We start from the raw sequence: 14,910 nt of genomic DNA on the forward strand, positions 1-14,910 counted from the left end.
GTAGCCAAATTCATCTCCAGCACAATCTATAAATTCACTTCCACCAACAATGTTGGCCAATTAGCCAGTAACGATGAAACAGATTTTCAAAATTATTATAAAGCTGCTCAGTTAAAATTCATTAATAGAATGTTTGATTCTGATAGTTTGTTGACTTGGGCAAACATAGAATTAAATAGAATTAATGAAAATAGAAATGATCAATTGGTTTATAAATTGAATACTAAATTATTATGCCCATATAAGTCGCCAATATTATCTCATTTGATAGAAATATGGGATAAGGTAAATAAAGAAATTGGTACTCAAGATACATCTAGATACATTCCTCTGTATCAGAATAAACTTTTTAATTTCATGGTTAATAATCACCTTCTTAAAATTTTGGATCAGAAAGGTATTAAGATAGAAAATAATTGTTATGAATTAAATCAATATCTTTCATTTAAACTCATTCACTCTTATATCAAATTAAAATCGGTGTTTTAGGATTCTTATGGGAAAAATTTGGAACTTACAAAGGAGTTGAAATTTGATTTGATAATTCAGGAAGGTGGAAAGAAAAGATTTATATCTGAAATGTATAAAATTATTGCAACAGAAAATTTCTAAAATAAATTTACAAAAGATTAAAATGGGAAAAGGATTTTGGAGTTGAATTTAATATAGATCATTGGAAAACTATTTGTAAAGATAGCATGACAAAGATTATTAATGTTCGATATAGACATTATAATTTTATACATCAATTATATTTAACTCTGGAACGTTTAAAAAGATACAATTTAATTTCTTCTGATTTATGTTTTAGATGCAAGGATAAGGGGACCTTTTTACATTCATTATGGTTATGTGAAAAAGTTAAACCTTTTTAGTCTCAGGTTAAAGAATTTTTACAAGATATTTTGAAAATTAAGTTTTCTTTGAATCCAAAAGTTTTCTTAATTGGTGATTCAAGTACAATTTGTTTGAAAAATGTTTAGACAAATTTCAAATAGCTTTTTTAAGATTGACTTTAACAGTAGAGAGGAAGTGTATTGCAATTACATGAAAGACCAGATGGAACTTAATTTACAGAGATGGCATTCAGAATTAAGATCTTGTATTCCTTTAGAAAAAAATAATGTATAATTTGAGACACAAATACTCTACTTTTAGGAAGGTTTGGAGCCCTTATATGGATTATTTATATTTGAAATTTTAAAGATTTGGACTAAGTTGTGGCAGGGTTTCACCATCACATGGCTTGGTTTTTGTTGTTTTCGGTTATTTTTCCTCTTCTCATTTTCCTTCTTTCTTTTTGAGGTTAGTGAGATTATAGATAAGGGTTTGATGTTGGGAGGGGGGGTAATGTTAGTATAAATGGATAGGAGTAGATTTAGAGGGGCTTTTAATATATAAACCATGTTTGCTTTGAAGGCATCTTTTGCATTAATTGTATTAAGTGTTTAAATTTTAAATAAAATATTCAAAAAGAAAACGATGAAACAGATTATAGGATGACATTTTGTTGTATGGTTCCAGAACAACAATTTTGGTCTCGATGTCAGCAAGATCAAAGAGCGGATTGTGGGTTTTAGGAAGGGGAAACTGAGGGAACTTTCAGCCTTACTGGCAGTGGAAATAGTTAGCATTTTAAAGATCCTGGGTGTCCACAAACTGCAGAACTTTTCCCTGGCACTATCTCATGAAGGCAGCCAATATCATAAAAGTCCCCCAACACACTATCACTGTCAGGCAGAAGGTATAAAAGCCTAAAGAGCACACCTTTGGGTTAAAGTACAATTTTTTTTCCCTCCTCTCTCCTAACAGCTGTTAGATTCTTAAATCTCCCCATAGCTTCACAACATTTTACAGGAGCACAATGGAGACTCTTCTGCCTGGATGTATCATTGCATGTTAGGGTAGCTGCAAATCATTAGACGGGAAGTTAATGCAGAGGATTATCAAAACAGCCGAGAAGATTATTGGACTCTCCCTCTTCTCCATTGATGACATTCCCTGGGAGCATGGCTTGAATAGGGGTCAAAGAATTATGGAGGATCCTACCATAAATCACACAGGAACTCTAACCTACTACCACCAGGAAGGAGTTACAGGAGCATCAAATCAGATCTGCAAGCATCTTCCCTCAGGCCTGTATCCTGTAACCTTGGTTCTTTAATAAATGAAATGAGTCAATTATTCCAAAATATTTAAATTTATTTAAATTATCCTTACCTATGTATACATGTGATTATTGCATGTTATGTATTATGCATTGTGATCTGGAGAAATGCTGTTTCATCTGGTTGTATACGTACTGTCATAAGAAATAATAAATTAACCTTAAATTTGTATCACTCAAATAGTAACAAGACCTGACACGACAGCAATCAGAACACATTTTGTGCTCTACTGGCCAACTGGTAACATTTAAAAAAAAAACCTTTTATTTATTTTTTCTCTTCATAACATAATAATTATTCTTATTTTATTTACCATGTTTAATACAACTGCAAATCTGAGGCAAATCACTTTCATTGCATACATCTATTTTACTTGTCTATGTGGCAATAAACTCAATTTCAATGGACTTCAACCAGGCCAGCCTAAAGTCTCTGACAAACTACCATCAACATATTATTTGGACAACAAGAGGAGCCAACAAACACGACCACTATTAAACCACCATCAAGAAAGCTGAATGCGTCATTCCACACTTGCACTTTGGCAAGTCTGATTACCTGACTGGAGGTACTTCTACTCCTGGCATACAGGCAGAGACTGAGGACTACAGCACCAGTGAAGACACTGAAAGTATGGTCAAGGGACACTGAAAGTATGGTCAAGGCAGAGGAGCGCTGGCAGGACCTCTTTGAATCGGTGGACTGGACTATATTCAAGGATTCATCTTCAAATTCTCATACCGTGAATACCTCAAAAGTTGTGGATGAACCAAAGGATTTGTAATGTGCTAAGGGCAAGGTTGATGTTGTTTAAGAACGGTGATTCAGATCTTTTTCAGAAGTTCAGGTATGACCCATGGAAGACTATCGTAACATGAAAGAAGCAATTTTGTGTGAAATTAGAAACTGAATCAGATACTCACAGGCCATTACATTCTACAAGGTGAAACCTAACAAAAATAGCTGTGATGTTTCACTCCCTGAGGAGCTGAACACCTTTGAAAAGGAGAATTTAACTGCATCAGTGAAAATTCATGCAGAAGCTGGCAACCCTAATATCTGTTTCTGAGGACAAAGTCAGAACATCTTTCAAGAGTGTGAACCCTGGGAGGGTACTGAAAATCTGTGCCAACCAACTAGCTGGAGTGTTAACAGACATTTTCAATCTATCACTGCAGGTAGATTCCCACCTACTTCAATAGGCATCAATTATATTGGTCCCCAAAAAGGGCAGGGTGACCTGCCTCAATTACTTTTGCCCAGTAGCACTCACATTTACTGTAATGAAAATTTTTTGAGACATTGGTCATGGCCAGAATTAACTCATACCGAAAACCTGGACCCATTGCAACTTGCCGACTGCCCCAATGGTTCCGCAGCAAATCCAATCTCACTGGCTCTCCACTCAATCCTGGATCACCAGGACAACAGCAAGATCTACATCAGGCCATTTTTCTTCGATTACAGCTTAGCTTTCAACACCATAATCCCCTTGATACTGGTCAGCAAGCTTCAAAACCTGAGCCTCTGCAAAAGGATCCTTCACTTCCTTATTGGAATACCACAGTCAGCATGGATCAAACACAATATCTCATCCTCACTGAAAAGCTAAGCCCATTGTCCTACTTTCTACCTGACTGTATGGCTTGGCACAATTCAAATGGCCTTTACAAATTTGCCAATGACACCATGGTTGTCAGCACAGGAGATAAATCAGCAAGTTGACTGGTATCACAACCACCACCTTTCACTCAACATTAGCAAAACCAAGGAACTGATTGTGGACTTCGGGAAGGGGAAACAGTCATCATCAAGGGGTCAGCAGTGGAAAGGGTAAGGAACTTCAAATTCATGGATGTTAAACATCTCTGACCATTTACCCTGGAGCCATCATTTTGATGTAATCATGAAGAAGGCACATAATCAGCTATATTTTGTTATGAGTTTAAGGAAATTTAGAATGTCACCAAAGATTTGCAAGTTTCTACAGGTGTACCGTGAAGATCATTCTGACTGGTTGCATTACTATCTGTTGTGGAGGTGCCGATGAACAAGACAAGCTACAAAAGGTTGTAAACTCGGCCAGCACCATCATAGGCAAGCACGTCTCCATTCCATTAAGGCTATCTTTAAGAGACAGTCTCAACAAAGCAGGCTCTATCATCAAGGACCCTCACCACCCAGGCCTTGCCTTTTTCTCACTGCTACCATGAGGAATGAGGTACACTAACCTGAAGATGCACAACCAATGCTATAAAACAGCTTCTTCCCCTTTTGCTATCAGATTTCTGAACATAATTAACCTATGGACACTACTTCACTTTTTCTTATTATTGATTTTAAATCTTGTAATTAAGGAATTGTAATTAAAGTAATTCTGCACCTGTAGTGCACAATGCTGCTATGGCAAAACAACAAATTTGGTAACATATGATCATGATAATAAACCTAATTCTGATTCTCAATTCATTTATATTGAGAAATTATATAGCTGAACATAAATGAAAAATCTGGATTACCTAGTGGCTGAAAAATATGTTGGTCAATAAAAGTTATTATTTAATAAATCCTGTGATTTTTTTTTGGGGGGGGAAGAGAAGAGAAACAGAGCAATTGATTATTTCTCTCTATTCCTGTGGGACCTTGCTTTGTACTCATTGGCTTGTCAGGTTTCACCACAAAAGTATTAGTGACTACATTTCAAAAGTATCCACTCAATGCTGCTGTGGCATGTGACTAAAGTCGGCACAAACTGAAGTTACTTGTTTTCCACTGTTATTTTAAACAGATCAGAATTAGTTATTAAAAGATCAAAAGCACGACAGATGAAAACAGGAAGCCAATATTAGCAATGTAAACACCAGAAAATAATTGGGGAATAAACAACAAGTGAATCTACTTTGCCTACACTGATGAAGTCCAATACTACTGAAATGGACAAGTTACAAAAAAACATCAACAGTCCATGAGATACCAAGCTAAGATATTATTATTAACATCAGCTTACTAAACAGTATGAACTGATTGCAGGCACAATATGCAGACTTACTGTGTACTTCACACATTAGTTACTTACATCCTAAAAACTTCCTCTTCATCTTCTTCCAATGTTTTTACCTCTTGCTCAGGAAGTGAGACTATTGGCTCAAAGTGAGGATCATGGTTTGAATCTTCATTCACGTTCTCTGTAGTAGCATCATGGTCTCCTGTATCCTGTAGGCAGCAAACCAGATAAATGAAATAGGAATCCTTTTCAATATGCACAGAAAATACAGGAAACATTCAATGTTTCTTTACACAAAAACTGCAAGACCTTCTGAGTATGTTCAGCCATAGTCTATTTTTATTTTGCAATTTGAAGCATGCAGATTTTATTTTCATTCTAATAAAATTATGTAATAGCTATTATACGTTGATTCCAGAAGCATTTAATTATGTCTGATAGCTCACTTTTTTTTGCAATAATCTCAAGAATAACATACAAAAGTTGATATTCCAATCTAGCTACCCAGCAGTAATTTGAAAAATGAGTTCTAATGGTTAAATCTGCAAATGGAGAATTTCCATCCAGTTTACTGCATTAAAAGTAATCCAGGTCGATCTTGAAACAATTTCTCCCACTGTTGATGTCATTATTATATAGGTAGGTCTTATTTTCACTCATCACCAATCATTACCACCAGCTGCATTTCACAAAACTTATCCTTCACTCCAATGGCCAATGTTCTATCACTAATCATTTGGCAGCAAACCTAAGTGGATACAAGCCTCAATTTGTGATCTTCTATCATTAGCTGTTTTTTTCATTCATGTAAATAGTCCAGGTATAGTTTGCAAAAACACAGTTATAAATTGTTCAGAATACATTTTTGAATTCTGAGATGAAACAGCATCATATAGACTACTTCCAATGCATGTTTTAAAGGTTCAGTCGCCATTCTGAAATGATTGCCAAAAATCTACACAAGAAATTAAAGCTTAGCTTGAATGAAGAAAATTACAACGCAAAGAAAACATCAGCCATTCAGATGTTACACAATCTTTAAATACATTAAACTACTAAGAATTAAAATCTGGTGAAATAATTATACACAAGTAAAATGCTATTTTCAGAGAGGCTCAAATAGAAAAACAAGTGCCATGAAAATGACTTCTTAAAACAAAGCATTACCTGCTGGGAATACAATTAAGCATTGCAAAAGTAAATCAGAAGAAACATGCACATATTCCCAAATATACCAAAATTTATCAGAATATTCTTTCACATCTCACAACACAAATGAGAATGCAGTTCTTTCTCTCCGCACCCCACCTCCCTCATCTGGATAAAACCAACTGAAGTCGAATGAGGCAGAAAACTTCTTTTCAGATACATGAAAAAGAAACTAAGATTTCACTCGAGTGTTTAAAAAAAATGGCAGGGTCATGTGACAGAAATGAATGGACACGTGCACCCAGGTACTTATTTCTCCAAGCAATAATGGCAAGGCTTTGTCCTATCTATCTCATTACTTCTTTTAACCGAAAAAAAGACAAAGTACAGGGGAATTCTATTTCTTTTAAATTATTATCTGGATTTACAAGTTTTTTGCTAAATATTTCCCTACCATACACTCTAGTGCAACAGAAAACTCGTCAAATTTATCCTCCGATTCCCTTAAAATTCGGACATTCTTCATTCAATAAATTTAATCTTAAAATGTGTTTTGAAAAACGTGTTTATGTCGAGGTAGAATTTAATATTGTTACGATTTTGGACTGAAATTCGCTGAACCCCATCAATGAAAAGATAGGGAACGTTGTGCCAAGTTACCATGAACCATTTAATTGTTCTATCAAAATACATTGCAAAAAAAAACCTACAAAGGGAGAAAGCAGTTAGAGAGCTCTCAGTTTTCTTACAATTCATGATTGACAAACAAAAAAAGCAGACAGCAATTTCAAAGTTACTCTTATCGGAAACAGCTTCCCAAAATGTTGATACTGTCTACAAAAATCTACGAATTCATATAACTGGTGAAATTAATTCACCTGCCACGGATGATAAAACTTACTTAATCAACACAGCCAAAATGTTAACTTGCACTTATTTCAGTAAAATAATTAAAATTTATGGGAGCAACGCGTAATAAAACAGGCGCGGAAGAAGATGTGATAACATCTGTAATTTTCATATTTTAAAGTATTTAAGCCAGATTCATTTTCCTCTTGAGGAAACACATACAAGTAGACGTTACCTCATCGTCTTTTAGAATAAGTGGAGAGATTTTAAAAAAAATCACTACATCATATGAAATAACTCTGGCGCACTATTCGATCCCCAATAAGTGCGGGAAAACGAAACGAATCCCTTTCACAGAAAATTAAAATCATGGGGACAAAAAAAATGAAATGGCTCGAAAATGATTTGCCGTTCACTTAGGCCACTGGTGGATGGATTTTACTGCGGGGGAAAAAATAGGGAAGAGGTTAAAGAGTAAAGGCCTCGAGAAAAATAAAGGTACAAGTTTAAAACGTTTAAACGAGCCGGCGCGAAATAAAAAAAAAGATTTGCCAATAACGGTTTTCCATTACTCTGAATGGTCGAGACGAGTAACAGAGGCCTCGACTCGCGAATAACTAACATCGCAGCCCCACAGCATCATCGTGACTTTCGTACACTAGTTATCAAATATAGAAAATAAATATAAACTTGAGGGAGACTCCCAACTTCACGTGTAGGGGGATACTTACTCTCTCATCTGCCATTTTAAGGGAGGATGGTGTTAGATTGTGGATGACAAACAATAAAACGCTTCCCCGGCTCTTTCACTTTCGCGCTTGATTTTGCTCCCCCTTCACCTCGCTCCAATATGGCCTCCCTAGCAACCGGGCCGGCTCCCAAACCACCAGCAGATTCGCCTCACATTACACCCTTCATCCTAATAACTTTATTATTGGGGGAAGGGGGGGGGGGAAATCATTACATTTTTTCAAAGCAAGGAAAATGTTAAATAGAAACGATTCTTGTCTTATAATGTCTCAGCTATCGGTCCCCCTATGGGTTAATTCCCGAAGTGCTCTGCGGGACTACCCCACTTTGCCTTGACAAAATGGCGGAGCCGAGAAGGAGGATGGTGGCCGGTGGTGAGATAATGAGTTAGTTCATGTCAGGTGTGTTTAGGTTCTGGGATTCATTTTTTGGTCGTGCGTCCTCTCAGTCGTGTGAAGGATGTGAATGGGTTGTTTGTTTTTAACCCGTTGCAGCAGCAAAGGAAAGAAAAACAGTTTCTCCCAGAATTCCTGTAAATGCTCAGTCTTGTTCGACATCTCATGAGAAAAAACGCGCATCATAGCTTATATTTTCTTACATTTAGTATTACAATAATCCGTATGTTTTGTGTTTAAGGGTTACACGTGTTTTTTTTCAGTTTATTTAAATGTATGTGATATGCTTCTAAATGCATTAATTTTTGTTGATCATATTCCACGGTAACTATTGTGAAATAATATACCAAAAGACTCCATCTGCATTGTGTGTTGAAAGCTTTGCATCAAATGCATAACACTTGATGTGTCAAATTATTTCACCAAAATTCCTACTTTTACTTCTAACTTTTTGTCGACTAGATACTGAATTAATTGTGGTTGGTAAACATTATGATTTGCAAATTAAAACACAATTTCCTATTAAATTAACTGTCATTGCGCGTCTTTTTCCAGATGATTAACTTGCTGACTTTCTGCATTTTAAAAAATTTACTTCAGATATCCTCATGAAGTCTTGGGATGAATGAACCCAGGAAATTCAGTCAAATACTGCAAAAATAGGGCAGACAAAAAATTGTTGGAGGATCTCAGCAGATAAGACAGCAACATTTGTAGAAATAGTCAGTAAATATTTTAAGTCTGAACCCTTTATCAAGACAATTGTGCAAAAGCTAAATTTTGTGCATTTAATAAAAGATGAATTTCTTGTACCTTGGTCTAGCATAATGAGCAAAGAAGCACATTAGAATTAAATAATTGAGACCTGTTAGCTTTTCTGTAGATTGACAGATGGTTTGGATTTGAGGCTAGAGATGGGGAGATAAGCATGTAAAATCATAATGCATGTGATTTTTTTTTGCCAGAGAACAGAATAGATTGGTTATTCTACACCCAAGTGAAGATATCTTTGTAGGTATTTGTTTCCATAGGAGGCCTTTCAGCCAATCACATGCATGCCTGCTCCCAATAGAGCAGATCCATTTCCCAGTTTATTATTTTCCTGTAGCCTATTCTAGCTGTATCCATCAATTCCACTTCATTCTTGTGCCATCCAAGAGAATGAAGGAAAGGAGAATATCAAAAGTTAACAATTATTGATGCTTTAACATCCCTACATTTGTGTCACCCATCCACCTTTGTGCACATTGCAACACTAAAGGCAACATCTTACTCTAAAATGAGTGACAAACAACAATTCTTTTGCACTCGCTTACAGTAAGGGGTGATTTGCAACCTTACCAATAGATCATTGGGATTGGGATGAAACCAGAAGACCCAGTAGAAAGGTTGTAAACTTCACATGGAGGGCACCCAGGTTTGTAATCAAAGCTGGTTCCTGGACATTTTGAGATTAAAGCACTGCTTTGCTTCCCACAATACAGTACTGAGGGAAGGGAAGACATTTTGACTTGCCCCACTTACATCCTTTCTATAATCTGTTTGTAGTGCAACAGTAGACACATGAATTCAGTTTGGCAGCATGGTTACATAAAATAATTTTAAAGTTGTTAAGAATAATAACAAAATCTAAAATGCAAAGCTTTTAGTATTCAATCAAGGTCTTAATATTGCTGGGGATTGCAAAAATGAATGATCATTCTTTTATGTAAAGAAAAATGGCGCTGCTACCTGAACTGTAACAGCAGCACTATCGCTGGTGTGGTCCAGGGGAGAGAATAGGGAGTGGAGACACAGCACTCCCCTGCGGGGTCCTACCACCCAGTCCACCTGTAACTTTACAACTGTTTTATTACATGACAATAATCTTGAATCTCTCAGGTGTAGAGAAAATACATTTGTTAATCATTCATCGGAATTTAGAGTTGACAATGAGGAGGTATTTGGTGATGAGATGTGTGAACTGCAAATATTGGATGAAGTATTGTCTGTCAGCCAAAAGCATTGTGTAGAATGGTAATAATGATGTTGTTCTTCTTTTAGAATCTTGGCAACATGGCTGAAGAAGGAGCCAGTATATCTCCTGGAGCTGTAGAAAGAGAAACATGTGAGTTAACTGATGTAAGTGTGATGGAGGAAAATGAAAAATCAAGTCGCTCAAATGAAACTCAGATAGAGACGGATGAGTCTGGGGCTGACGTCTATCGATATATCAAAGATGATCTTTTTACATCTGAGATTTATAAGATTGAAATTCAAAACCTCCCAAAGTTTGTAAGCTTCAGTGATTTAAGAAAATTCCTCAGCAGGAATAATCTGGTTCCTCATAAAATTAAACTGTTTGGAAAAAAACCTTTTGCATTTGTGACTTTTAAAGAAGAAAAAGATCGCGATCAAGCAATGGAAGTCCTTCAGGGACAAGTTTGGAAAAACAGGAATTTGCATGTCCGATTAGCTAAGCCAAAAGCGGATCCTATTGCCAAAAAACGAAAACAAGGTGGCATTGAGGATGATGATCATGAGCCAAAGCTTCCTGTTCCAGTGGAAGTTTTAGACAGATCTTTAAGTGAGCAAATAGCAGATGTTGTGACACCTCTGTGGAACATTCCCTATGAAGAGCAATTGAAAAAGAAAGAGCAGAATGTCTTGCAAGTTTTGGGAATATTGACCACGTATGTATGTTATTTCCCTTCGGATTCTGAGTTTGATGGCACAGCAACAAATGTTGATGTTTATCATGTATAAGAATGTACACATGCAAGCACAAGCAATACTTGGGTATGTCAAATGGGCAGTTAAAAAATAAATTGAAGATTTCTTTTCAATTAATAGTGAGGGGCCCAGGCCCAAAACTGTGGTACTCTTTAAGCTGTGTGACATGAGTTTCTCCAGCACATTTGTGTATTACACTTGACCCCAGAATCTGCAGACTTTCTTATTAAAATGGAAAACTAATGGATTCATTTTGAATTGGAAGATTCTGCTAAATGAGCTTTAGCAAGAACCAATGCTGGGGCCACACTTTTCAGACAGTAGTAATAATTTGGATGAGGGAGTGAACTCAATAACCCAAGGTTGCCGAAAATACAAAGCAACCTTGTGAAGAGGACAAGAGACTCTTAAAGGGCATGTTAGCAGGTGAAGTGATTTGGCTAGTGGAATGCATTGTGAGAAAAAAATATGAGGTCATCCACTTTCGTGGAAGAAAAGGGCAGAGTTTTTTAAAATAAAAACACAACGCTGGAGAAACTCAGTTGGTCAAACAGTGTACTGAGCAAAGATAAAGATACATAAGCAACATCAAGGTATGAAAAAATGAGGGGAACATAATGGTGGGGGCAGGAGGAGGAGCACAGTCCCAAAGGCAAGAGGTAATAGGTGGATAAGGGAGTGAGGGCTCACCAGCAAGCAGGGTGAGGAGGAGGAAGGTCGGCTCTGTGAATGGAGAGGTAAGGGAATGGAGAGCTGGAGTGAGGAAGACAAAGGGAAAGGGAAGGGAGGGAGAACAGAGAGTAGGCTAGCGGAAGTTTTTTAAATGATGAGAGTTTGAAATGTGTTGAGGTTTAGAGGCATCTGGTTGTTATGCGCATGAATTGCTGTAAGTTCAATCAATTCTACATCAGCCTTTACTGCAGAGGATTTCAGTTCAAGAGTTTTTCAGGTTTATTGTCACATTATACCTGGTACAATGAGAAGGGTGATTTCAGGTGCAGTCCAGCAAGTCAACATGCATGCAGCAGTTCAAAATAAAAGAGCAAAATTAAAATCTGCAGTGTTACAATGTAAAGATGAATTTATATTTAAAATAAAAAGCAAGGTAGGAGATGGCTGTGAGAGAAAAACTGTCTTTGAAACTCTTGAACATTCTCTCCAATGGGAGGAAGATGTGCCCTTCATTATGTTGGCTTCCTTTCTGAAGCAATGGGAAGAGCAAATGGAGTTGATAGTGAGGGAGGTTTGTGTAATCTTCTGAGTTGCAATCACCACCTTCTCTGGCTTAAATTAAAAAAATCTATTTTAAATTAGATATTCAGCAAGTAACAGGCCCTTCCAGCCCGAGGTGCCAAAATACGTCAATCAACCTTCAACCCCCGAATGTTTTGAAGGGTGGAAGGATATTAGAGCACCTGGAGGAAACCTACGCAGACACTGGGAGAATGTACAAACTCTTTGTAGTCAGCTCTGGATTTAAACCCATGTCCCTTTCACTGTCATAGCATTGCACGAACTTGTAGGCCAACTATGCCGTTCGCTAACCACTTCTTCCAATCTCATATAGAGGAAAACCTGTGACCATGCTGCGAAGCAACCAGGTGGAATGCTAGGATTCCATTGACTTGTAACTGGTGTCTTTACCTTGGTAAGGGGATCGATAAGTGCAGAGGGATGGACAATTTGTCTTAAGGTGGTTAAATAGTCTATTTTTTTCAGAGATGAGATTGAGAGATGATATTACTGAAGCACAAAAACTTTCCATCTCTGGGTGTCTGCAATTCATGGTGAGCCATTTAGTATTGTGATAAATCATGAGAATTGCCTGCCCAGGAAGTTGCTGACTATATTCAAGTCTGAGATCCATAGATTTTAAGGATTCTGGGGCAAATGCAGGAAAGTGGCACTGATGTGAAACATTAGCCATGGATTGCAGAGTGGACACAAGGGGCTGAATGGTTTAATCCTACTCTTGCCTGTATTTTTAATTTTCATCCGTGTAATTATTTCCCTTGTGTTTTTTTTAAACTGTTAGTGAAATTGGAGCCCATAATCGTGCCTTTGTGCCATGGGTTTTTCAACAGAAAAAGATGTATGGTGGAACCTGTTGCCCATTAGAAGGAGTGATGCCATCGCCAGTGCTGGTATGTAAACACTCAGTCGGTCACGTGACATGTGTCACTTTGTAATCTTGTTTCCATTTTGGAGCTTTTCATAAGACATGAGCGAACAGAACAGTGGTGAACCTGAAAGAGTTGAAGCTCAAATACATTACTATAAATATACAGACTGGCTTTGAGGATTAATATCAGCTTCTGAACACGTTTAGATCCTGTTTAACAACTGTAGATTAAGAAAGCAGAACATCTTTTATAACTGGTCTTGATTGTTAAAAGGTTTCCACATGGACAATGAATAACAAAAATATACAGATACAAAATAGAATTTTTCAAGGCAAGCCTTTAATAAACTGCTCAACAAATTTTTTTAAAGGTTTGCTTCCTGAAATAAAATTGGGGATTGTGATAGACAACTTCAAGCAGAACACAAAGATAATTTCTGATTTGCTGTATACAAGCCATGAAAGACCTCAACAATGAAGACACTGTTTACATCCGGTATCGCACAGATGGCAGTCTCTTCAATCTGAGGCGCCTGCAAGCTCACACCAAGACACAAGAGCAACTTGTCCATGAACTACTCTTTGCAGACGATGCCGCTTTAGTTGCCCGTTCAGAGCCAGCTCTTCAGCGCTTGACGTCCTGTTTTGCGGAAACTGCCAAAATGTTTGGCCTGGAAGTCAGCCTGAAGAAAACTGAGGTCCTCCATCAGCCAGCTCCCCACCATGACTACCAGCCCCCCCACATCTCCATCGGGCACACAAAACTCAAAACGGTCAACCAGTTTACCTATCTCGGCTGCACCATTTCATCGGATGCAAGGATCGACAACGAGATAGACATCAGACTCGCCAAGGCAAATAGCGCCTTTGGAAGACTACACAAAAGAGTCTGGAAAAACAACCAACTGAAAAACCTCACAAAGATTAGTGTATACAGAGCCGTTGTCATAACCACACTCCTGTTCGGCTCTGAATCATGGGTCCTCTACCAGCATCACCTACGGCTCCTAGAACGCTTCCATCAGCATTGTCTCTGCTCCATCCTCAACATTCATTGGAGCGACTTCATCACCAACATTGAAGTACTCGAGATGGCAGAGGCCGACAGCATCGAATCCACGCTGCTGAAGATCCAACTGCGCTGGGTAGGTCACGTCTCCAGAATGGAAGACCATCGCCTTCCCAAGATCGCGTTCCATGGTGAGTTCTCCACTGGCCACTGAGACAGAGGTGCACCAAAGAAGAGGTACAAGGACTGCCTAAAGAAAGCTCTTGGTGCCTGCCACATTGACCACCGCCAGTGGGCTGATATCGCCTCAAATCGTGCATCTTGGCGCCTCACAGTTCAGCGGGCAGCAACCTCCTTTGAAGAAGACCGCAGAGTCCACCTCACTGACAAAAGACAAAGGAGGAAAAATCCAACACCCAACCCCAACCAACCAATTTTCCCTTGCAACCGCTGCAACCGTGTCTGCCTGTCCCGCATCGGACTTGTCAGCCACCAACGAGCCTGCAGCTGACGTGGACTTTACCCCTCCATAAATCTTCGTCCACGAAGCCAAGCCAACGTAGTAGTAGTATCACATAGGAAGTTGGAGAAACATTAAACTTTCTAAATTCAATATAAATTAATCACATAATGATGCTGGCACATTGTGTTAGTTCAACTGATCTAAAAACGTTTGGGTGCTGATTTTTATTTGTACTCAGCATCTGATGCATCTTGTGTCAGTGTCCAACAGTGCTGACTAGTATTGATGT

General features: G+C 37.9%; 2 protein-coding genes across 6 annotated transcripts in view; one reads left to right on the forward strand and one right to left on the reverse strand.

Moving 5' to 3' along the window:
• Positions 1 to 8,217, reverse strand: part of ranbp1 (RAN binding protein 1) — a 30,794-nt gene extending 22,577 nt beyond the window's left edge. The window contains exons 1-2 of the mRNA XM_069932579.1: positions 7,902 to 8,217; positions 5,245 to 5,381 (exon numbers count right to left, since the gene is read on the reverse strand). Coding sequence (XP_069788680.1) covers positions 5,245 to 5,381; positions 7,902 to 7,916 — 152 coding nt within the window. The 5' untranslated portion in view covers positions 7,917 to 8,217. The remainder of the gene's footprint in view (positions 1 to 5,244; positions 5,382 to 7,901) is intronic.
• trmt2a (tRNA methyltransferase 2 homolog A) overlaps positions 1 to 14,910 on the forward strand; it is a 65,716-nt gene that overhangs the window by 30,594 nt on the left and 20,212 nt on the right. Inside the window, exons 1-3 of one of the 5 annotated variants that reach the window (XM_069932577.1) lie at positions 7,645 to 7,668; positions 10,359 to 10,987; positions 13,063 to 13,171. In XM_069932577.1, the coding sequence (XP_069788678.1) occupies positions 10,371 to 10,987; positions 13,063 to 13,171 (726 nt within the window). In that variant the 5' untranslated portion in view covers positions 7,645 to 7,668; positions 10,359 to 10,370. Of the gene's footprint in view, positions 1 to 7,644; positions 7,669 to 8,239; positions 8,322 to 8,428; positions 8,453 to 10,358; positions 10,988 to 13,062; positions 13,172 to 14,910 lie in introns of those variants that run through there. The other 4 variants (XM_069932575.1, XM_069932576.1, XM_069932578.1 and 1 more) reach the window with 4 other exon arrangements.

This window comes from Narcine bancroftii, chromosome 4 (genome assembly GCF_036971445.1).
Source record: "Narcine bancroftii isolate sNarBan1 chromosome 4, sNarBan1.hap1, whole genome shotgun sequence".
Classification (NCBI taxonomy): domain Eukaryota; kingdom Metazoa; phylum Chordata; class Chondrichthyes; order Torpediniformes; family Narcinidae; genus Narcine; species Narcine bancroftii.